The sequence below is a fragment of the Nothoprocta perdicaria genome, unplaced genomic scaffold, assembly GCF_003342845.1.
Source record: "Nothoprocta perdicaria isolate Ctin4 unplaced genomic scaffold, notPer1 scaffold_8, whole genome shotgun sequence".
Taxonomy (NCBI): domain Eukaryota; kingdom Metazoa; phylum Chordata; class Aves; order Tinamiformes; family Tinamidae; genus Nothoprocta; species Nothoprocta perdicaria.
In genome coordinates this window covers 7,162,928-7,187,179 of record NW_020456087.1, presented here as the reverse complement: position 1 = coordinate 7,187,179, position 24,252 = coordinate 7,162,928, and the positions used below count along the sequence as shown (strand labels likewise).

The window sequence follows — 24,252 nt, the reverse complement described above, 5'->3', positions numbered from 1 at the left end:
GGAAAATCAAACAGTGTTGACCAAATAGATCCTACATGGGCTATCTGTTTGTTCCAGTATGTATGGTCTTTTTTATATGATTAGTTCAACTTAAAAATTCATGTGGTTTTCTGAACTAGTATGAAGTTATGATTTATTCAGTATGCCAGATTCCAGCTATGTAGAAATTACGTACAAAAAGGCCAAGAAAGATCATAACTATTTTGTCCGCATACTGTAAAACTTTCTGATCTTGCTTTTTCATTTCTATGCAACTTAAAACCAAAATAGCTGTCCAAATCTATGTCCAATCTATGGGATTTTAAGAAAAAGTTATTTTCCAGGAAAAAGGGGTGAACTCCACTCATGTTCGAAATTCAACCTGGGCAAGAAATGGCTGTTACCAAGATATTTCACATAAAATGTTTGAAATTGATACAGAAGAGCAAAATGTACGAGCTGGAGTGCAGTCAGTATTGCAGGTATGGGATGGATTTTATATCTAATTTTCACCCTCACGGCATAGCTTTTTATATCAGTTTGTGATCAGTGGAATAAAATGTAGTAGTGTTGAAAGGGAATTCCATGCACCTGCTCCAAAGCATCACTAAACGTTATGCGTTTTTTGAGATTTAGTGAGTATGATGATAGATAATATTAGAATAATGACAGTGATTTGCTGTATATTTATGAATGTAGTGTATATAGCATGTAGAAATGCTGAACTGCCATAAGCACGATAAGATTTGATTTTCATTTTTTTGTAATTACATTAATAGCATTTTTTTACCCTTTTTRTCTCTTTTTACCCTTTGTTAAGACTGTATCAAATACCGAGAGTTTTGACTGAATTTCAAACACAACAGTTTGGTCAATGTTAGTCTGTTATTGGAGGTTGCAAAGATGTAATAAAGATTAAGCAGAATTCTGGCCTTTTAGTTGCCATTTATTTAATTCATTCACAATTCTATTACTGACAGATACAAACCCAACTTGTTTTAACATTTGCTGGAGGAAAAGTTTTTTAAAATAATGTATATTGTATTCTCCACTAAAATTGTTTCAGAGCATATTTACTGTGGTTTGCCAACTGTCCATCTCCAGGTGAGGAGCAACTTCTTTACTGTGAGGGTGACAGAGCAGTGGAACAGGCTGCCCAGGGAGGTTGTGGAGTCTCCTTCTCTGGAGGTCTTCAAAACCCGCCTGGATGCCACCCTGTGCCACATGCTCTAGGTGTGCCTGCTTGAGTGGGAAGGTTGGACTAGATGATCTCTAGAGGACCCTTCCAACCTTAAATATTCTGTGATTCTGTCCTTGAGCCTGAAATGGTATGCTCCAGAGTGAATACCGTGTACATTAAAATAAAGAGTATAGTCCTATTTGTTCCTATTGAGTCTTCTTCTTCTTTTTTCTTTTTTTTTTTTTTATCCTGCTAATAAAGTTAAAGCATTGTGCTTGGCTGTACATGCATATATTCATATGGACTGGAAGTCAAATCTTGTAGAAAAAGATTTCAAGTTGCTGAAGTGAATAATTTTTGTCATGTGGCTTTTATTCCCTAGGAAAATGTGTCCCTTTGGCAGGCTTGCTAACGTAAGGTATCTAGGGAGTAGATTTGTGACCAATGAAACTTGACAGCACCCTAATCCCAGTAGCTTTTCTAGTTTATGGTGCTTTGGGATATGTTCTATCCTAGCAGGATGAGTAAGTGACTCACTTCACAGATTCACAGAAGTGACATTCACTTGAAGATTCACTGCAGCTTACAGAAACTTTAAGTAACCATAAGAAATTTCACTTGCTTGCCTTCTCTGTAGAAGAATCACATGTATGTTTTACATAAGTGTACCTATGGGAGAATGAATTGAGTCCACTATCAACTAATAATTTACAAGAACTCCTGTTCAGTATTGGGAGTGTATCTGTGTGTCTTGTATTCTAAATCTTTGTCTGTGAAAGGAATCCAAAGGAGTTTCTGGGGCCGATGCTGTTATGTTTCACCTTATCCTCTTTTGAAGCATAGGTAAAAGGGCATTACCTTGCATTACTGCTAGGGAAAAAGGCAGCTGCTTTGGAAGAGATATTCACTATTGCCTAATTCTAATAAAGCTTGCATTTCATGATGACGTGAATGCTTCAGACTCCCAAACCTTAATATGGTCACTGTCATGACCAGGGCATGCTGTATATCATGATTATTTGAAACAGTGTAATCACACACTGTGCTGGATTAGTTACTGGCTTGCAGGCAGGACTTTCAGGCAGGGAACCTTGGAACCTTGGCATCCTTCATAGTTGATAACTGCCATGCGTAGTTTGCTGTACCATTTGTTTTATAATGTATACAGATTCAYTTTATAGAAGACTTGAAGAAATTAATCAAATTATTGTTACCATCACATTATTTGTGTTACCATCAAAGCAAGCTATATTTTAGTATATATTAAGGGGTRTATATGCGACCTTACTATTTGTCATAATTTTTCTCTTTCCTGTTATATTGTCAACCAAATTGCAGAAAAGTTTGAAGAGCTTCAAGCTCGTAAGATTTGTTCTTTTTTTACCTACAGGTTTTTATAATAAACTCTTCAAATATATTCTTCCTTGAGCCTGCAAATGAAATTAAAACTCTTCTGGACGAGCACACTGATATGTGTAAACGCATTCTTAATATCTACCGGCACATGGTGGTACAAGTGACTATGGACAAGAAGACTTGGTAAGAATGCTAATGCTTTTGTCTTAGGTTATGAGTTCATGGAGACAAATGAGAAAGTTTAGTTTGTTGTAAGCCCAGTAGGATGTCATTGACAATGCAAATTATTTTCTCCAAGAAAGAAATTGTTAAATGTCTGGTTTTAACATCACAAGCAATGCAGTGAAAAAGGCTGGCCATTCACTGACGTGAGTGAGTGAGTGAAAAGAGGTAAGTGAATTAGTGGCAAAATTAGGTAATTTGAGGTAGCTGGAACCCATAGTGAAAAAGAAGCTAGAGCATGCAGACTACAGAAGCTAGAGCATGTAGACAAGTATCAGGGAATAGCTGATGACTTTCCAGGTCGTTTTGGTCATGCATCAAAGCCCCCAGTAAAACATACCTGTATATTTTTCCCTCTCCTTTAAGTAATTGTTTTTCACTCTCCTTTAAATAGTTGCATCTCTAGTGAGAGAAATGGCACCAAACAGAATTGTGAGTAAAGGTTTGCCTGAAATTTCAGGTCACTGAAAGTGATAGACATTTGAGTGACCTTGTTTTGGGGTAACGGAGACTCCTATTTCAAGTGTGAAAATGAATGGAAGTAGTTCTTTTTACAGCAACCACTGAGTTAAGTAATTACTGTGTCCTGTTTGATTCACCCAGGTACATTTCAAACTTAGTTATTATCTTTAAAAGTATCTTGGAATAGACAGATGTGTAACAAAATGTATAGCTCAAAATCCAATGTTATTTTGCAGGGAACAGATGCTGCTTGTGCTGCTCAGGGTTACAGAATCGGTGCTGAAAATACCACCCCAAACTTTCTTGCAGTATCAAGGAAGGAAGAACTCCACTTTAGCAGGAAGACTTGCAGGACCTCTTTTCCAGGTAATTTAACATAAATTCACTTTAATTCATTTAAATTTTGATCAGGAGGCTAGATGCAGCAAAAGCTGTCGACTGGTTTGTCATCACAAATTGCTTATCATGTAACCCAGATAATGCTAATGCTGTAGCTTAAAGATCTGGTTACACCTGGTAATTTCTAAACATTTTTTACTGACATGCAGGCAACTGTTTTTAGGGTACTATGACATTTTAAAACTGCTGCCCATTAACTGAGTTGGAATAACTGGCAATGTGCACAGTTTTAGCTAGCATTTCTTGCAGAATAAAATCTGTTAGCTCTAATCAGTACTGAATCTTATGTGTCATCCAGGCTTATCCATCTTATGCGTTCATGATTCCTTGCACTGAGCAGCAGCAGATTTCTACAAAGCTTATAGCTGCAAARCTCTGTTGTGATAACTTCTCTGTAAATGGGACTTCTGAAGTCTCCAGATTCTTTGGTAGAGGGGAGGGAAAAGACAGGAAATGCATGAATGCAGTCAGAAATGATTTTTGTTACTAAACTGTTTGGCAATACTTTTAAGATATGACAGGATTTCTTAGGAATCAAACCAGTTTGTTACTTTAGCTAAGTCAGATACCCACRTTTGCACGCAACTTGATAATTCTTAAAAGGCCAACATGTTCCAGTGAGAAAAGCGTTACTAGGGCTATCACAAAATTTCCATAATACTTAGAAACTTCTTTTTAAGCTTTAACATTTGAATGTTAGCATCTTAAGATGGGAAACTAAGTTTTGTCACTTTGTTGTTTTAGACACTTATAGTGGCCTGGATCAAGGCRAATCTGAATGTGTACATCTCTCGGGAACTTTGGGATGACTTGCTCTCTGTAATGTCATCACTGACGTACTGGGAAGAGCTGGCCACTGAGTGGTCACTGACCATGGAGACACTAACTAAGGTGTTAGCTAGAAACTTGTACAGCCTGGACCTCAGTGACTTGCCATTGGATAAATTAAGTGAGCAAAAGCAGAAAAAGCACAAAGGCAAAGGTAAGACAAGACTGTATGTGCATCATGTGAATCTGAGACGGGGAAACGAGATGCTGGACACAGCAGAAGGGGATCCAGCCTTTTTAGTGCACCTGAGTAGGCATCTCTGTCACCTGAAATTACTGAGCCTCTCCAGGATGAGGCTGCCTTTTAGAACCTACAAAAACTCCTAATTTAGCAATTTAGTCCTGTAGGTAGTTAAGCATACGTGGAATGTAATCCTTAAAGATTTGCAGACTTAAGCCTATCTCCTTTGTTATCATATGTTATCTCCTTTAACAACGCAATTAAATAGTTGAGTCCCAATCTCAGCTTCCTGAAAGTGACAAAGATTACATACCTGGTGAAAATTAACTAGATAGTAAGTGGGTATTGTAAATATAATTGAAATATTGATTCTGAAATCTTATGAATGTTGATAAAAGATCAAGCATGCCTAGGACTCTTTTTTATGAGTTTCCAAAAATATTTGTTCTCTAAGGCCATCATCCTTTTTTTCTTTTTTTCCTCTTTTTCCTCATTTTACCTTTCATGTTAAAATGTTTCAGCACCGTTTTTATTTTAACAACATTTTGATTTTTTTTTTAGAAAAAAACCCAAAACTTCCAGAATTGATGGTTTTTATCATGCGATTTTGTGTGCCTTGTCTGATAGGGACGAAGAAGATTGAGATAGAAGAAAAATTTAAATACCAACATATTTTTATCAGTCTGCAGCAACTGTTCTTTTGCACTTGATTGGTCAGGGAAAAAAAAATCACAATTGGTTAAGCACTAATGTTCAGAAACACCAATGCCTCTGAAAAAGCTGGAGTGTTGATTAGCTTTTAAAATCACACTTATTTTAATAACGTAATAGATTTAGAACTGTATAGAACATATTTGAAAGACGGGAAATATTTGGTAATATGTATTCACTTAATCATTTGAAATAGCTTTTCAATTCTATTCTTGCAGGAGTTGGGCATGAATTCCAAAAGTCGTCTGTTGATAAATCCTTTTCTAGAGGCTGGAGTCGTGACCAGCCTGGACAGGCGCCAATGAGACAGCGCAGTGCTACGACCACGGGTTCTCCAGGAACAGAGAAGGCAAGAAGCATAGTGCGGCAGAAGACAGTTGGTATGTATCCATGAAAGGGGATGTGAGTGGCCTTTGAGGAAGGGAAGGAATTACCAAGGGTTTTGGAGCTGCGTAGATAACTGCTTTCCACAAATGTTTGCTTTCTCCAGTAACTACCTAGATATGTAGGTGTATGTTGTACAGTCTTGACGTGTTTTGAGGATAGCTGAATATGGTTACTAAATTGAGAGTTAGTACAAGTGTAAATAATGCAGTTATTGAAATTCTTAATGAGTTTGATCACATGGTCACACTTAAGATGTGTTAGAAATGCAGTTGTATGTGTGTGAGGAAAAGCTGGAAGAGTTTGAGAAGTGGTATGGATAGGTAGCCAATGGAAGCCTTTTGAAATGCTTATTTTCATACATTTTGCAAAAAAAATTGTAGTGTGCTTTGCAATTATGCGAAAAAAAGTGGGAGAAATATTTATATGTACAGTCTTTGGCTGTGTCCTGAAACTTGCTTAAATGAAAGATGGACACCAATGTGTGCAGTTCTCCATTCCTGAAGTGATATATTTCTGAAGTTCATTATTTGCAGATACTCTTTATAATGTTAGAAATGAGTGATGCAAGACTGTTCTAGGTTCTAGGTGGATTACTCAAAAGAAGACACATTAACATTTATGTAATTTGCTCAGAATATTTTAACATGAACTGTACTGCAATTTCCCTTACTCTGTTGGCTCTCAGATCTCAATGCTACCCAATAAGCAAAGGAAAATTGCAGTGATTTTACGTTCATGTGTTAAAAAAAAAGGGTGGAGGGGAAAAAAAAAAGGGGAAAAAAAAAGGAAAAAAGAGTATTTCTTGGTTTTTCACTAGCATTATAATAGTATTTTGGCTTCAGTCATTGTGTGTTGCTATTTCACTGATGCTTCCTGGAASCAGGTACATTCTGACACAGCTTTAACCAGGAAGGCATATTTGCTCTTTTGTGTGTTGWTAGCTTTTCAGAAATTAACATTTTCTTCCCTTTTCCAAAAATCTTTGCAATTAATTTAGATTTTTTTTTTTTAGTAACAGAAGTTATTTGCCCAATATGCATGTTTGATTATACTGGAAAATGCCGCTGTTCCATTTTAAAATTTGTTTACTAGTAATATCTAAAAGCTTTTGCCGGGGCGGGTGGGAGACTTGATTGTGCTAAAGCAGTACAGACACAAGAGCAAAGGAAGCCACTACTCCAAAAATGCCTGACATTTTCACATGCCCAAATGCTACACTGCTTTCCCTGTATCTCATGCTGACAGCTTCTATTTTGACTGAACGGGTTTTTTTTAACAGGTCACAAGATATCTTATATGTAGTTTCTGCTTCTCTGTAGATAGTCTGGCTAACTTGCAGTGTTTTTGCTTTGCATCTTCATTGTGTTAAGCAGGTTAAAATTTCTTCTCCTCAAAGTATATTCAGATATTCTGTGAGAAGGTACTGTTCTTTGGTCAATTTATGAATTTATTTCTTTTGCTGCTATTGCTAYTTGTATGACTTAAGCCCTCAATCACTGGAATCTGTCCTCATCAAGCTGTGTGTTGATCTGGTTAGCAGCAAACCGATCTGATTGTAGTTTCATTGTATTTTYACTTGTTTTTGTTTCATTCAGTCATGTTACATATTTGATATTTGTCAATTTTGTAGCACTGTAGCCAGTAAAAATTTTGACTCTATTCATGCTATAGAACACCTGTGGACAAGCATCTCAGTATTATTAGAGTGATTTTAAAGGGTGAAAGGCCCCAAAGAAGTGGCCAGAGGCAGAACCACAAACCCTTCAGTTAAGATGTCAGTGGAGCATAGCATACACCAGGGTCTTAACTATCTACAAACAGCTGCTTGCTGTCTGTCAGGTCTGCTGAAAGAGCTGTTCAGGTGCTTCCTATTCTGTGCCAGGTAAAACATGGTCATATAACAAAAAAAAAATGGTTTGCAAACACAAAGTAAAAAGTTCTATGTAACGTTTTCCTGGTCAGATCCTTTCTAATGTCGCAWGCTAAGTTTGGATTTGAGTCAGACCTCAGATGCATTGCATGGTATTTGATATGCAGTATGTTTCCTTTAATTATCAGTAGTATACTCAAGTCTGGCTTTGGAGTATCTGCATGTTGAATATATTATTGTAAGCAAAAATGGGATTTCTTTTTTATCTCTTTTTTTTTGTTGTTGTACACATTTTGTGTACATCTGTGCACCTCTATTTCTGAGCCATCCTCATGCCAGCACACAAGTATTGCGCACCAAGTTTGTGTGTGTGTTTTACTCAGATAAAAACCACAGCTTTTCTGGTATGCAATGTGCACATTTTTAACCTACACTTATGTAAAGTGATTTTTGGAAAAGGGCCTTTAAATATAGTATGCATATGGGTTGAAAAATCTTATCATGGCCTAGAAGTGGAATATGCAGCATTGGCAGCAGATTCTCTTCCTGTAAAGGTATTGCATCAGACAGAGTTTACTAATTCATAGTTCTCYTTTTGTCTGTACATAAGGTGATGAAATGTGATTTTCAGCCCCAAACAGTTACCAGGGTGAAACAGGCCAAAACAAAAAACAACATCGAGGATGGCAGTCTGTTTTCTTGCTTTGTTCTCTACTTCCACTTTCCAGCCTCACACCTTCCATGTGGAAGGCAAATTATGGTTTGTATTTTAATTTTTCTCTGTGGAATGCACTGGCAAAGCAGAGGGAAGCAACACAGGTTTGAACTCTAAAAGTATCTATTCCACATTCTGGCRGTAGTCTGCCTCTGCTTGACTGCTTATTTGAATATGACATCACGTTTTCCTTTCGTAACATTCAAAATTAATTTTCCTTTTGATAATAATAACCTACAATTTTTTCCTTTAAAATTGCTTTAAAAATTCTACCTTCCTAATTGCAAATGGGTTGTTCTGCCTCCGTTGTTCGGATCAAAGTAATAAGGTGGGAAGAATCCCAAATTACAAGGGATCCTTCCATTTAAGACTTGCTATSAACCTAGTATCCAGTCTCAAAAGCTTTGTTTATTTAGTGCGTAGTTGATTTTTTTTTTCCTCTTGCATTTTTAAGATGCACAATGATGCCTTTAATGCATCTATCATTGTGTCCTGTTTTTAAATATCGTCTCTCTTAAATAGAAAATAAAACCTTCCACATACTTGCATCTTTGGCAGCAGAATTAAGTTGATTTCTTTTGTATGAACTAAGTCTAGTAGCAAATGGCTTCAATCTTAAAAAAAAAAAAAAAAAAAAAAAAAAAAAAAACCTCAACTGTTTTTTCTTTCTGATGATAAGGCTTTGCTTAAGTTGTGCTGCATTTGTCAAATGTGTTTTCTGCTCTGCATACATTGGCTCCCGCAGTTCTCTGCATGTTGGTGTGCTAGCGACAATTCTTGAACTGAATTTACAGGTGTGACTTGCTCAACTTTTACTTTTTCATTCATGTACTTCTGATTCCCATCAGATCATGTACACTAAGATTTTAAGTATATATTCCATGTTTTATTGAAAATATCAATACAACAGAATTCAAAAATTGGTTAGTGTTATGTAAAGTGCTGAAATTTCCCAAAATTTTTATTTTAAAATAATTATCAAATTCACAAGAATTTGCAAGGGCAATTACTTAAACTTTTTTTTGTTCAAAAACTTTTTGAAGAACTGTAGCTGTTCTTTGAAATGGAGTGTTGTATCTATTTTTGTTGATACTCTGTCAAAGGAAAACCAATGATATGCAGGGATTCTTTTTAAACCTATTGGAAAAGCCGCAAATACAACCTCAATGCCAAAATTCTTATGTAAGCTTCTCCTTCTGTAGGAATGAGCTGTTGGCAAGAGATGAAAAGGTGAACTAGCTTTTCAAGATAGCTATTAAAATCCAGAAGTTAATGCAGTAAAGGTTTCTTGACAAACCATTTCACCATTTCTTTTAAATCACTTCATTTTTATGTAAAACTGTATCATGTTGTCCTGGAAATTTCTACAGGCAGAATTTATTGTTTTCTTAATATTTTTCATTCTCTTGGAAAATCTTGTATTAAAGATAATGAATATGTGTAAAATTCAGAAATACTTGTTCAGGAGTATCCAAAAAAACCTAGAAAAATACAAACATATATGTTATGTTTTCAGTTGGAAAATTTCAAGTTCTGAATGCTTGTGCAGTGTTGCTTAACTTTGATTTTTCAACCCCTGATGCAATGGAAAAAAAGAATGTTACTTTCTTGATTTTTTTTTTAATGCAAAATCTTTATAATAGTCATAATAAAGGCATTGTTGCTGCTTTACATAAAAGTTAAAAACTCAAAATGTCTTATGTGTACACTGATTTTTTTTCTTTCCTACAGCTCTGCCAAAATCTGCCGTGCTGAAATGTTTTAATTTTGAAATTTTCTTCCTTTTTATCTTTGTTTTCTCTGTTGCTGCTTTTTCTGTGACACAAGCCTTTCATTATAGTCACTCTTCTTTTTTCCTTCCCCACTTCTTTCTTTTCCTTTTTAAAGCCATGAGAAGCCGATCCATTGGTGAATGTGCTCTGCCATCGGCCTATATACGCAGTGCTAAAAGTGCTCCTGTTCTGATCCATACTTCCAAACCCTTCTTGCCTGATATTGTTCTCACTCCCCTTTCTGATGAGCTTTCAGGTAGTGCCACCTCTGCTAATTTCTGCACCCCCTTTATCACTTTTTTAACTCTTCTGCTTTCAAATTCTGCTAAATCAGTAAATTCCTCRAAGTAAAAATACTTGGGGGAGGGGAGGGAGAGGGGAAGAGATTAAGAATGAACATGTTGAGTTACATGAAATACCATGCTATATTTGCAATTCATTCTGGAACTGTTAGAAGTTAGTGCTGTGCCAATGTTTGCTATCATAAAAGCGAAAATCAGAGACATCTCTGGATGGAAGTCATTTTAGTTTGACTTGTGATAAAAAGAATCTTTCTGCATAAAGTTTTGAAATCATGGTTATAGATGTGGACAGTCATGATACAATGATACAGTTTAAGTATCATTAAAAAAGAATGTTCGAAGAAGCAATGTAGTATGTTTTACAATATACCGGTTTCGCATTAATATAAATATATATATATAAATGTAAAAATTACCTACCTACCTTTGAATTCTGAAGCATATAGTTTGGTTTGGTTTCCCAAATGATACATTTTGCACAGGATTGTAGCTTATCATTAAATGATGTTTGACCTGCAGGATGGCTGACCAGAAGTTTTGACAGTAGCTTTCTTTGGATACACAGAGAGCCTAGTAGGAACTAAAGGTCAGTTTGGCTGCCATTGCTTTTAAAAGCTCAATTCTTAAAGAAGATCTTGCAGGAGGGAATCATCTGTTATCATTTCATGTAGTCACAAATAGCTGATTTATCCTGCCTTGGCTAAGGCTGGGTATGGTTATACACAAGTGGTGTTTTGCAGTCAAATTTATTATCCGTGTTTCTGGACTTACTTCCTTTTTCTGATGTGTCCCAAATGACTTGGGTTTTGTTGGTTTGTTTGTTTTGCTGTTATCTTTTTCATCAACATCAGTCTGGCATAAAAATAGCACAACCAGTGGCATTTTGAAAAGTGAAGCTTAAAGATTTTTGCAGTTCTAGCATAGAAAGAGCCCCTAGACCTCTGCCTGTTCTGAGAAGCCTCAAATAGGCACTTTTTGGAGCAGCTTCATCATATGTTCAAGAATCTTGAACCTTAACAGAAGACTAAATAACTTAGTGAAGAAAAGCAAGTGGTGTAGTGTTTCTGGGAGAGGGTGGCAGTTGGAAGAACAAACTATGCACTGGATCAGAGTGTGCTTTGCTCTTTTGTTTTCCTGTATTTTTGGTACTCTCTCACACACACTCCTCTTTTCTGTGTGTTTTGTTTTGTTTTTAAACACGGAGCTTTGTCATTTTCCTTCCCTTTTGTCCATACAGTGATTATATTCTTTTTTGAAAGCCTTCTGTCCCCAGATGTACAGCTTTATAATTTGAGAAGTAATTAAACTGTCTTTGTCATCAGCATGCTTTAGGTAATGGATGATAATTAGCAAGCTGTGACTCCTCTTATATCATGATTATATGGATACCCCTTATCCRAAACTGATTTCAGGACCAACACAACTCAAAGAGTAGGATATTTCAAATAATCCTAAAGGAAAAGGATGCCCAAATCTTGTTCAAATTCTTTCAAGTAATATTCAGCTCCCTTTTAGCTTTTTACAAAACTAGGTATTGAAACAGTGACTCACTGAATGCTAGCCAGGCTTGCCAGCTAGCCAAAAAGAAAGCATTTCTACCAAAACTTCCACCACATGTACAGTACAGTGTATTAGCTTTCAGAAGGAAGGCAGAATACCCTACAGTGTTATTTATAGGCTTAAAATGCTTTTGTTTGAAGGTMAGTCAGTAGTCAGTAGATTAATGAAAGTGCAAAATCTCCAGGTTGAAATTTATTTGGGATTCAGAAAGTGAAAGTGGAAATTTGTGACTTAAGAGCTTTCTTTTTAAGCTGTTAGAATCCTTTAAATGTGTAAGACTGAATTTTAAAGGATAACCAGTTAAATACACTTAATTTCTGGTAGTGTTGGTTCCTTGTGTTGCTACAAGACTGTGCGGTTACAGAACTCCCTACGGAAAGAAATATTCTTGGTGAGATGTAGGCAAGGCTTGCAGAAGCAATGGACAACCAATTTGCAGGTGGAGGAGAAGGAAGAGGAAGAGTAGACAGAGACAGAGCACATTGCAGACTAAAGAACTGCAAGTGAGAGATGTTTCCTGTGCGTTGGGACTAAAAGAATTGGAGGAAAAACTAATGTGAGAGGGAGATAAATATTATGCCTTAACAACTTTATTCTGTAGTAAGCGTTAGGTTAAGGTGAGTTGCAATCAGGTGATATTGGCTACAAATCACTAATTTTAATCTCTTCTCTGTAATATCACCTTGAGGAGGTAGGTCGGTGTTTCTTTAGAGGCATGTACCATGCCATATCTGTATATGCTTTCTGGGGCACAATTGCAGGGTAGGTGGTGAAAACTGTTTAGGAGTTGATGGCATCCCAATTTGATCTGTACCACTATGCAATTATGAGCCATGATTGCCAGGAATATTGTTCCTTTGAATTTTAAACATTGCCTGTATTTCTAGTGCTCTTATTTTAGTAACATAGCATATTTTTCATTTCCTTAATTTCTTCCTCTTTTACAAAAAAAAAAAAAAAAAAAAAAAAAAGAAAGAAAAGAAAATTTCTTATGGTGTAAATCCAATATGTTTGTTTGAAAATGTTTGCCTAGTTGTACGTGCTAGTCACTGAACACCTAAAAGTAATACTGGATCAACATTGAAATAAATCTAGCTGAATTTGTTTCAATGGGTGGAGCTGCTTGGTATGCATATCTTTAGAATTCTCCATCCAATATTCATGTTTTACATCCTAGGAAATCATCCTCACTGCATGTATGCACAGTGTGCAATCTTCAGGCTGGTGCTTTAGTTGTCTATGAGGTTGAATATATGAAACATGTAAAAGATGCATATTGAGGGCTCAAGATGCGATCAATGTATCATCTCTATATATGTATGTATCAAATATAACATATTTTGGGCTGGATGGTCTACAATCAGTGCTTTCATACAGAGATCGTTGTCTTACAACTGCAAAGAAAGCCTTGAGAGCATGATACGAGCAAAACAGTTGTGTCACTATCTGCCTCAGTCGGTAGAGTTGGAGCAGCAGTTCTAACTGGTCAGAGACACTGTTCATGTCAGTGTATGTTAATTCATACTTAATATATTGGGCAGGAGTATTGTTGAGAAATCTGCTGCTGTTCAAAACTGAATAGGAAGGAAAGGGATGATAAATTATGCAATATATGGCAATTGTCACTTCATGGTTACTTTCTGAAAGAGCTTGGATGTGTACTTTCTTTTTCAATGCTGACCTCAATTTCTTCTCTGCTTTTAAATTGGGTCTCAAACTTTTTTTTAATTACAACTCCCCTGAATAATTGAGCATGGGAATACTGCTTTTCATCTTCAAGTGACTTATCTGTTTGGTTACAAACAAACATACCAATTTCATCCAGAATATATGCTTTGCTCAAAAAGAAAATATGAAAATTCAGCTCCAGCTCTAACTCTCTCAGAAAGATAGGAATACTTGAATGCAGGTTTTTAAGACAATTTCAGATTATCATAATTATATTTTATTGTGATAGGTATGCATTACCGCAAAGTAATTAAAATACTTGAATGCCACATAGCTTCTTTGACAACAGCAAATCAGATTTGGGAGAAGGGAAGGGGCTTAAAATACATTTTGGAGTGTTCTGGTTAAGATCTGTAAGATCACTGTTGCAGTCCTGAAGAGAAATCTTTGTAGGGAGACCAGCAAGGTAAGTTTGGTGGTTGTTACTGTGGCAAGAAAATCATGATGGTGTTCCTTTAGGCTCTTTATTGTTTTTCCTGACATAACAGCTTATCTACAACTTGTAAAGTTGTAGGTAGTAAAAAGGAAGTCTGGGCAATAATGGATCCTATCAAAAATGAATTGACATAAAATCGAGGAAGATGTTTTAATCTTCATGTTCAAGTGCCTAACCTATAAAAAAAACTGCTTGGGGTAGCTTGAAATCCTGTAATTAGTTGGAGTGTGTGTAAGAGATGCTTAGGCTTGCCAACATGAGGCATTTCAGGATGTGTAGTGTTCCCTTTGGCCTATTAGGAAATCAGGAGAGGAGTGTAATGGATCCTCGTTTTGATGGATGTGGAATGGGCTGACACTTTTGTACATTTCCTAGCTGATCCATATTGGAACTGCAGCCTTCATTGCAGTTAACTCTGACTTGTGCTGATGCTGACATACCAGCAGTCTCAACAGAGACAAGGCATCACTAATTTAAATGGTCATAGCAAAAGTTCTTGGACTTTCATGAAAGAAAGTGGGTTTATTCTAATGTTAACTGTTGTGCATCTGCAGGATTGTTTCAGTAGTGGGTCCTTCATTCGGTAATTCTTACGACTGTTAAATTTACTTGAGTAATACTGGGAGAAGGAAGAGAGGGTCTCTTTAGTGTTCAGTTTTCATTTTGAAAACTATAGACGTATAGGCCCAACTCTTCTGTGTCATTTTTGAAAATTATTAAGTCTTCAGGTATACGCTGTATTTCATATGCCATAATATACGTAATTATATGATGTTACACTTCCTGATATTTTAGTAATTTATATACAGTCATGCAAGTTATAAAAAAGTGATAGCTTTACATTTCTGTAGACAATTAATTTTCTGGAAAAACTACTTGTTCTCATTTGAGTTGTGTATTTCTGAAGATTTAAATTGCCTGAAGGGTACTACTGTACCTGTACTACTGTACTATTCTAATTTGTGTGCTGATTTATATTCCAGGTAACGATTTCTTGAACAAGAAGTTGAGTTATTGAATTTATTGGCACAGCCCTAGCTTTAACTGCATTTCCAAATGTTCCATGATCTCACTGTCTGTTTTCATGCATGTTAACATTTAAACTGTGTTCTGATGGTCTAACTCATTTATATTACATTCTGTACTGGATATTATGTGTGTATGTTTTTAACACTCTAGTGCTGGGAAAAGTATTTTGGTTGTACTTAAGGCTCTGGACTTTTCTGGCTTTTTAAATCACATAATTCAGATGTAGTGGTAAAGCAGTATTATCTTTGTGTGTGTATTTTAGTGCGTATTACATATACTTTTTTCCTACAGACATTGACGATGCTCAAATTCTTCCGCGCCCATCTCGAGTCAGACACTTTTCACAGAGTGAGGATACTCCAAGTGAAGTTTTTGGTGCGTTGAATGAGGAACAGCCGCTGCCACGAAGTAGCAGCACCTCTGACATCCTGGAACCATTTGCAGTTGAACGAGCCAAAGGTGCAGTTCCTGTCATTGACAGTTCATCCCATCATGCTCCAAGCTTACAGAGTTCCACTGAGACCTCTTCAATGCATAGATCCACTGAAAGCCATATTACTGACACAAATAGCAGAGAGTCCTCCTTGGAAGTTGGGGATAGTATTTATGACCATCTCTGTCATTTAATAGGGCCGGTAGGATTTGCAAATACAGCCTTTGAACAAAGCCAATATGTTGACCTTGAAGGTGAAGATGATCTTCTTTCCTCTCTGAGAGAATATCTTAAAGAAAAAGAAGAACTTTGCGGTAACTTTGAGATAGATAAATGTGAGGCTTCTGCTCACGAAGTTGATACATCAGTAAATAGGAATGATAGATTACCGATGGATGGATTAGAAAATAGAGATCAGACCGGTCAATGCGTGAATAGCACCACTGTTGCAGAAAGAGCTGATAACACAGAGCTGCATCTAGAGCAAAACCAAAGTGGCTTTATAAGTAATATTGCACCTACTCAAGTAGACAATTTTACAAGAAATCAAGCACTTGATAAAGCCAAACAATTAAATATTGATAAACAATCTGAAAGCCTCTTTGATCACGGGTCAAGTAGCCCTAATAGCAAAGAAGGGAAGAGATATCTGTACAGGCAAACTGCCACTGAAGTTGAAGTAGATTTAGCTGTGGAAGCAGCATTAGCTGAAAAGAATAAAAGTGCCCAGTTTAACGAGAAAATAACCAACTCACGTGTTATGCATGCAAAGAAAGTTCTTCCTAAAGCACAAGTTAACCCTCAGATGGCTCACACTACAGGCACAAGCAAACTCTCACCAACTAAAAGGAGTATATCTGAAACAGTAACTCACAGGGCCAAAATCATGAAAATAACGACTAAGAAAAGAAATAGTGTTCACGTTACTTTTAGACCATCTACCGAATCAGTTCAATTTTACAATCCTCTTGAGAACAAAGAGGCCCCTTGGAAAGCAAGACTTCGTAAACTCAGTGGCTTCAGCAGTAGTGGCAGTGGTAGCAACAACAGCAGCACCAGCACAAGCACCAGCTCATCAGCTGCCGTGGAGCTGGTTAGGCCTGGAATCTATAGACCTCTAGATGTGATCAATGCTGCTTCAGTTGGTAGCAAGCAAATTAAGGAATCTACAGAAACCCAAGCAGCCCTGTTGCCAAAAGAAGGTATCGCAGTTAATCAGTTCCATAGTCGTAGCACGTTTAGGTCGACAGGTCAGGAGACAGCACAACAGCAGGGCTCCCTGGGTGGTGTTTATAAAACTGTTGTACATGCTCTTTCGAAGCCGAAGGCCAATGTTTCCCCACAGAGGCAGAACAGAATGCCAGCAGAGGCTCCACTGAGGGATCTGTACAGTCATGTAATGGGCTATTTTGGAAGGAGAGCTGCAGGTGAGCACTAACAGTGTGCAGAGCGCAAAAGGAGAAAGGCAGCACCAGTTTGGCTTAATGCAAATGAAGCAAGCTCTGATAAGCAATCAAAAGGCTTTGGGATGATCACTGCTTTCCCTGTTTGGTTATGCATGCGCCTGTGGCCAGCTGATTTTTCTCCCAGCATAAGTTCCTTTTACATACTTTAAATTACTAATTTCCCTTTTAAAGACATTTAGTTAAACCTCTTTGCTGCTGAAGACCATCAAGTTAGGGAAGAGGAAGAGGCAGTAAATGACCTAACAAGGGATTGAAGTCCTGAGAGTTTCCCATTCTCATGGGCTATGCAGAGCCTTTAAATGCAGCCTACTGAATGATTGGCATGTGCACTTTTTACCAGACTGTTGTTTGTTTGTCAGAAAGACCTGGCTATCGACCAGCCAGGTTGAACTAATTATATTTCTGGTTCATTTAGTGTGTTCTCTTCCTCCTCCTCCTCCTCCTCCTCCTTCTCCTTTTCCTCCTCCAAAACAAAAAAGTCCCTCAAATTTAAATTTGAAAGTCAGTCTACATAATTAAAGACAAAAAACCAAGAATCTCCTCTTACATGGATGATTTCATTATAACAGTTCTCGAATCTGATCATGTTATTTTGTTTGAATCATTTTCAAAACATGCTTTAGGCCTTTCTCTATGCATTTATCCAAATGGATGCAGTTACATCTTGGCAACATCTTCCATTGCTTTCTATTTTTCTTGGATTCATGGATGTTCATGAAGGTCTCCTCGTAGTCCTTTTCCTGCCAACTCTGAGACCTCTATGGACAGATCAAAAGACTAAGGCTGTCGCTCTAATATCCATTGTCTTAGTTCACATCCGACATAACCTCAAATGAACAATAAATTAACTTTCAGCAGTAATGCAGGTTTTCTTTTTTCACACTGTTATGCTAGCATGATTAACAGAGGATTCTGTAACGCATCCTGCATTGAGATGTTAATGCCACCGGAGGGCAGTGTCTGTAAGCACAGCACCGTGACAGCTGGGAGGAAGTCTGGTCCTGCTTCTGAAAGAGCCAGGCCTTCAAAGCACTTGGTTTCTCTGCAGAATAGAGACCTCGAAAGAGATTCCAGAAAGGAAATCTTTAGAAATACATTTTAGAAGAAAATGTAGAATTTTATTTAGAATCTGAAACGTGACGCTGAGGAAAAAAAAATTCTTAAAGTGAATTGGGATAAAGTGAAAATTTATAGGCTAAGACAGTCAAGTCAGGACTAACAGTTGCAACTAATTCTGAATTTATAAATCTTATTACATATGTAATCATATCAAAACAAAAACTGACAAATGAGAGAACTTAATTAATTGTTCATAATCATTGACCATCTAGAGGTTGAATTTTCATTCCATGTAGTAGCATGTTATTTTGTTACGTGAGATTTTTTTTTGCACTCTTTATCCTAACTGTGATACAGTGTCACAATGACATTTGTCGTTATTATATTTTGCAGTTTAGTGTACTTTTTCCACTATATTGTTTTTCATTAGGAATGCAATGGAGAAGGAGTATCTGTAGGAATCATATAATTTTTTTAGGATTTGCTACTTATTTTTTGTGATATGGAGGAAGAATATATGCTGTATCCTTAAAGCAAGCATTAACAACTTTAAGTAGTGCTTATCTATAAGCTTTCTTGCTCTGTGAGGTTATACTGGAGATTGACTAACACCTGCTTAGTGGGAAAAAGAAGTTTTACTAATTTCTTGAAGTACAATCTGTATAAAAAGAAGGAAATTCTTAAAATGCATGTTTGCCTTTTTTAATTTTTAATTTCTATTAATTAGTTTTTTAATTCATTATCTTTTTTTTTAATGTGTTGATGCATTCTTTACTATATACAGTCATTCATTTGCTTTTAGCTAATAGAGAGGACATGAGTCAAAAGCTGCACACTATTGATAGTGATATTGGCAGTAGCAATGCAAATGTTCCTGACCTCATGGATGAATTTATAGCTGAGAGACTCCGCAGTGGGAGTGCACTGGTAAGCTTTTAAACTTCTGTTTCACTGTGTAAGCTTGCTTGTGTGTTTGTACTTACAAATGACATCATAGATCAATCACTTTAGGAAAACATCTCATTCTGCATTTTATGAATCAGAAAGGGTTAAGAATATCACTTAATTAGTTCTTGAACTTAAGTCGTTTTGACATAAGCTTATAAGTCGCATGTGCCATTTTATGCTATTTGTATTTTCATTTTTTTAGTCTGCATTGTGTAAGCACTATGTAAGTAACCATTGGATGAAAAGTCTTATTGAAATATATGGTTTTAATTTTACAGGTAAAGATTTTTCCACACAAGTATTTCAGGATCGTAATTTGTATGTAAAATTGCCATCCTTGATGTGATGTTATGATCTGTCCTCTACAAGTTTAATCAGTGCAACAGATTCCAAAGCTAGCCTGTCACCTCATTTTCCTGCATTTCTTTTTATTTCACTTGCAGAAGTAAAATAATTTAGCATAGGCAGCTTTTTGCTTGCAGAAATACTTTTTCTTACCCTGTCTTCCTGCACTTTTCCAGGAAGGTCTTGTGTTTTGGGGTGTTTTTTCAGTTTGGAATAGGTTTTTTTTAAGCCAAGAATTTCAGGATGCTGTTCAGTCATTATAGAACAAAACAAATGATTAGAAAAGATATGTTTTTTTTATTAACTAGCAATGAAAGAGGAAACATTAAAAAACTCTGTCAGTGAAGAACAGAATGGACAGCAATTTCAGTATATTCTTTCACAGTTCTCCAGTTCTTTTTTTTTTTGCATAGATTTCTTTTAGATATATTTTTTTTAACTGAAAATGTCTTTTCACTAAATACTTATACAGAAAGCTGAAAACAAGTAGTTTAGTTGCTGTTATCAGGGAGCAAAGAAAAAATTCTTCAGAGTCTTGAAAAATGTGTTTATCATCGTTTCTGGTAAGAGGCCGGAGAGAAGTGTACGTTCTTCTCTTTCTGGTGTGGAAAATACATTTATTAAGTTTTGATTGTTGGTGCATAATATACTTAGTAACAAGCCCTGAATTATAAGATGGAAAGACCAGCTGGAAATATATAAAAATGTATCAATTTATTTTTCTGATTTATAAAACAGAAATTAACACAGCTGGTTGTAGAAGAGTTAAAAAAAAAAAAAAAAAAAAAAAGAGAGAGAGAGAAACGGAGTGCTATTAAATGGGTGAGAATATTGACTGATTTTCACTAGTTCAGACTAGAGAATTGATTCTTTCCCTATCTATCAAAACACAACCAAGGTAAGTCGGGATAAGGAATGTCAGTATCAACACTTTGCCTGTCGCTGGCGTTGTAATCTACCACTCAAATACTGATATTCTATTTTATAACAAAGGCCCAAGTTACGAAGATGTTTTGCATGGTTAGGTCTAAGCGATGCTAAAACCCCATGACATGTCAGGCTGAGTAAATTTCTAATTAGGAGAAAATAATGTAAGAAAAGAGCAGAAAAGTGGCTGGGCCTAACACAAAAAGAAGTTGCTTTTAGTCTCTTAATTTTTAATCCACAGAGATTGAAGCTGTTTGATAAAATTGCTTTTCTACATTTATCTCTGCTCTCCCTCAAGATAACAGTTGTGTCTATGATTAGACTGACTTAGAGACTCTGAGTAAACAACAGCTTTTAGAAGAGCAAATCTATATCTTCCTTTCTGCTATATGCTCTCTCTTGTCCTAGTCAATAGTGAGGCTTTAGCTTAATCGCGAGAGAATTAGAACCGTGAGAAAATTAGGACCTTGCGTTTACATAGAGTTTTTGCTTATAGCATAGCAGCCTACAAGCCAAAAATTATCAGTTTCCTTGATATTTTTTTTTCTTTCTCCCGCTTGTGTCTGGAACCAAGGGTAATAAGTTTTCCTTAGTAAATTGGACATAGCTTGAAGATAACAGGCCTTTTTTTTCCTCTGTGTCTCTCTCGTAAGCCTTACTGAATACATGAGCAGCACATGTTGATCTGAATCCTAGTCTTTTTTGCTATATGCCCCAAAATTTGTTGTGCAAGTAAAGAATTTGTGATTGTGTGTTCTTCATTTGCTGCTGCCTGTTTGGGGTTTTGGAAAGTCTCAGCTATGTGTGCAGTTGATTACTTTCCCTTATGTATGTATAAACATGCCTTCAGAGATTTTGAAATACTTCAATTCTCTTCAATTTGTAGAATGTGACAAGAAGAGGTAGTAGTCCTGGCAGCCTGGAAGTTCCCAAAGACCTTCCTGACATCCTGAACAAGCAGAACCAAATGCGCCCCATAGACGACCCGGGCGTTCCCTCGGAGTGGACGTCGCCGGCCAGCGCGGGCAGCAGCGACCTCATCAGCTCAGACAGCCACTCCGACTCCTTCAGCGCTTTCCAGTACGACGGCCGCAAGTTCGAAAGCAAGTACATTTTCCAAAAGTGACTTCCTGACGCTGTCACCTACACTAGCTTTGTGAATGGATTATGCTTTTATTTCTAAAACTTTGTGCTTTTCATTAGTCTCTTTCCTTTCTTGTACATGCGAAGGGGCTATTGTAAGACCACATATCTGGTTTAGTAAGAGTTACGACTTCACGTGTTATGTAAGAGACAAATAGTTTTATATAGTAGAAGTATTTCTGAAGAAATTACAAGTTTTAGGTATCTTAGATGTTATGTAACTAAGTGATGCTGTTTAAACTGTATTTCAGCATGACATTTTCTCCTTTTTGGCAGAAGCAGTTATTTTTAGTTAGAAATTATTTTTAGTTAGACGTGTTCTTAAAAAGTTGGATGTTTCCTTCGGGTTATAAATTTTGCCAGCAAATTATTTCACATACATTGCCATTATTTTACTTTTTTTCTCATTGCTTAGGTATGTCCTTAGCAGCTAGCAGAATACAGAATATGCAATAGGAATTTCCTCTGGAAAAGTTCATTTACAGTTTTGTGAGAGAAATAATATTCATAATAGTAAATTAATTTCTGTCTTTACATTTTATTTAATTTTTGCAGCTATTTACTGGTAACGTAAAAGATGCATACACAGGTTTTACATGGAGAGTTATGAAAGTGCTCAGTTTACATATTTTGTACTAGTGATACTTTTAGGTTGTTTAATACGGCACTTTCATCCTACAGATTTCAGCTTTGGCACTGAGGCTGGGACACCAGCTTCCACTGAAGTTGATGCAATTTCAGGACAGCAACAGAGTGCAGAGGAGCAAGAAGTGGCCAGTTTAACTACACTCCATATAGATTCTGAAACAAGTAGTCTCAATCAGCAACCATTGTCTGCTGAAGCTGCAACTATTACTGGTAAAGTAGTTTAAAAAAGAAAAAAAAAAGTATTTATTACAGAAATTTTCCACCCATCCTGAAGAATACAGGTTTCAGCTTTTGCAATGAATCTATATTCAGTATAAGATGATAGTTAGATTTCAGTTATTTTTGATTGTAAGTGAAAACTACTGTGTGAAGTAACCCAAATGGAGAACTTTTGTCTGATTTTAGTCACTCACTTGATGCTTGGCTTGGTGCTAAATATATTTTAAACCTACCATTGGAAAATCTATACAGGAGAGAGCTGTACTACATAGTATATGCTAGATCTTTACCAGTGTTAAGATCTTTTGTTATTGTTAGCAAAACAGCTGATTTTCAGTTAGTGGGATTTTATAATTTTTTTAACTGGAAAGGCTGTGGTATACAATGCTCCTTCAAACCACCCATACCTTATGGAATTCTTAAATATACGCTTATCTTAAGTTCACGGTTGTCTGTTGTGAAACTGGGAGCTTTCGATATGCAAAATATTAACTACTTAACTATGTAAGATTGGTTTCTATTTATGTAACTAAGAATATCATTTTCTTCTTGTATTTTCCCTGATTTTGACATGAAAAAAGTAAACTTGCTAAGAAGTAAATCATTGTTTCACAGCCTGAGTTCATGAGCTTGAAGCTTGAGGCTTCATCATTTTCCTTTGCAATGGCCTCTTAAGAAGAGAGAAATAACAGTTAGGTTAGCAACCATCAAGTGAGACAATTAATCCAAACTTAATGGGTTGTTTCATGTTCTTTGTGCCATAATTATTATGTAGTACGATGCTGTGTACCATAATTATTATGTAGTACCATGCCTTTTACAACCATAGGAAGAAATACCTATTCTTCTGTGAAAGCTTGCATTTACATACAATGTCCCATTGTCTGTGACAAATCAAACTCTTGGCATTCTCAGAGATGCCGAAAGACATCTCTCCCTGCAATTCTTGTTCCTTTCTAAAATTTTCTTTCAACCCAAAGAAGCATGGTATTTGCTCTCTTTGGAATTGTTGTTCAGCTTGTGCAACAGTGTTCAGCTTGACTTTCTTCATTTTTGTATGTGCTGTGTGCTTTTTGAAAGTCTTAGCAAAAAAAAAAAAAAGTTAATTTTATTACTGTCCAAATTTGCACTTTAATTGGTAGGATTGTAATTAATAACCAAGTTGTCCACTGAGAGTTCTGTGGCTGTCTCTTCTTGTTGTTTGGACCACTGTCATAGAGAGAGATCTTTTGTATGTCATATGCATTTAACTTTAGCCAGGTTTCCTGAGGAAACTAAGCTTGTGCAATTACACTGTCTGTCTCTGTCTGGCTATGCCTCTTCTTCAACAATGTTTAACACGTCCAATTCCTGCCAAAGTAAGATCACGGAAGAAATCAGGAAGATATTAATTTCTTTGAAATTTTATGAAAGATAGGCAGCTGTATAGCTTGTATGAGGAGTACCATGATGGGAAGCTGCAATGCTAATTCACTATATGAAGTGTTAAAAAATCCGTAGAGAAATTTCACCTCTACGCACTCATAAGAAATCAAGCTTCAGGTGTGCTGCTTCTCAGATATCTACTTGTTTCTGTCTGTTTGGCTCGCTCTGAATTTTTTTTTTCCTGGCCTATTCTTGGCATTATTTCATGTTCTTAGCAAATGAAATAGTTTACTGTCAAATGCTGTTTACTAAAACTGGAAAGAAGCTGGGGACCCCTAGTATTCCCTGTAAATTGTCGTTCCACACATGCTGGGACATCCTTTTAGCTCATCTCAGAGGAATCCAGTAGTTCAGCACATTTTGCATAGTGGTTTCTGCCCTTTCTCTTCCACACCATCCCTTGGTTGTTCTCTCTTGCTTACTGTCACTTGTGCTCTTCCTTCCACTCTCCCTTGCACTTCTTACTCTTTCTGCTTTTTCTCTATTCTCTGCCTCCCTTCCTCTCTCTCTCTCTCTGTAACC

General features: G+C 36.5%; 1 protein-coding gene across 13 annotated transcripts in view; it reads left to right on the top strand.

Annotated features, from left to right (window-relative positions):
* Positions 1-24,252, top strand: part of RALGAPA1 (Ral GTPase activating protein catalytic alpha subunit 1) — a 114,821-nt gene that overhangs the window by 22,833 nt on the left and 67,736 nt on the right. For 5 of the 13 annotated variants that reach the window (XM_026051731.1, XM_026051744.1, XM_026051733.1 and 2 more), the window contains exons 12-21: positions 324-461; positions 2,550-2,698; positions 3,436-3,565; positions 4,343-4,580; positions 5,537-5,698; positions 10,178-10,318; positions 15,409-16,977; positions 18,878-19,002; positions 21,182-21,398; positions 22,120-22,296. In XM_026051731.1, coding sequence (XP_025907516.1) covers positions 324-461; positions 2,550-2,698; positions 3,436-3,565; positions 4,343-4,580; positions 5,537-5,698; positions 10,178-10,318; positions 15,409-16,977; positions 18,878-19,002; positions 21,182-21,398; positions 22,120-22,296 — 3,046 coding nt within the window. The remainder of the gene's footprint in view (positions 1-323; positions 462-2,549; positions 2,699-3,435; positions 3,566-4,342; positions 4,581-5,536; positions 5,699-10,177; positions 10,319-15,408; positions 16,978-18,877; positions 19,003-21,181; positions 21,399-22,119; positions 22,297-24,252) is intronic. The other 8 variants (XM_026051741.1, XM_026051740.1, XM_026051739.1 and 5 more) reach the window with 3 other exon arrangements.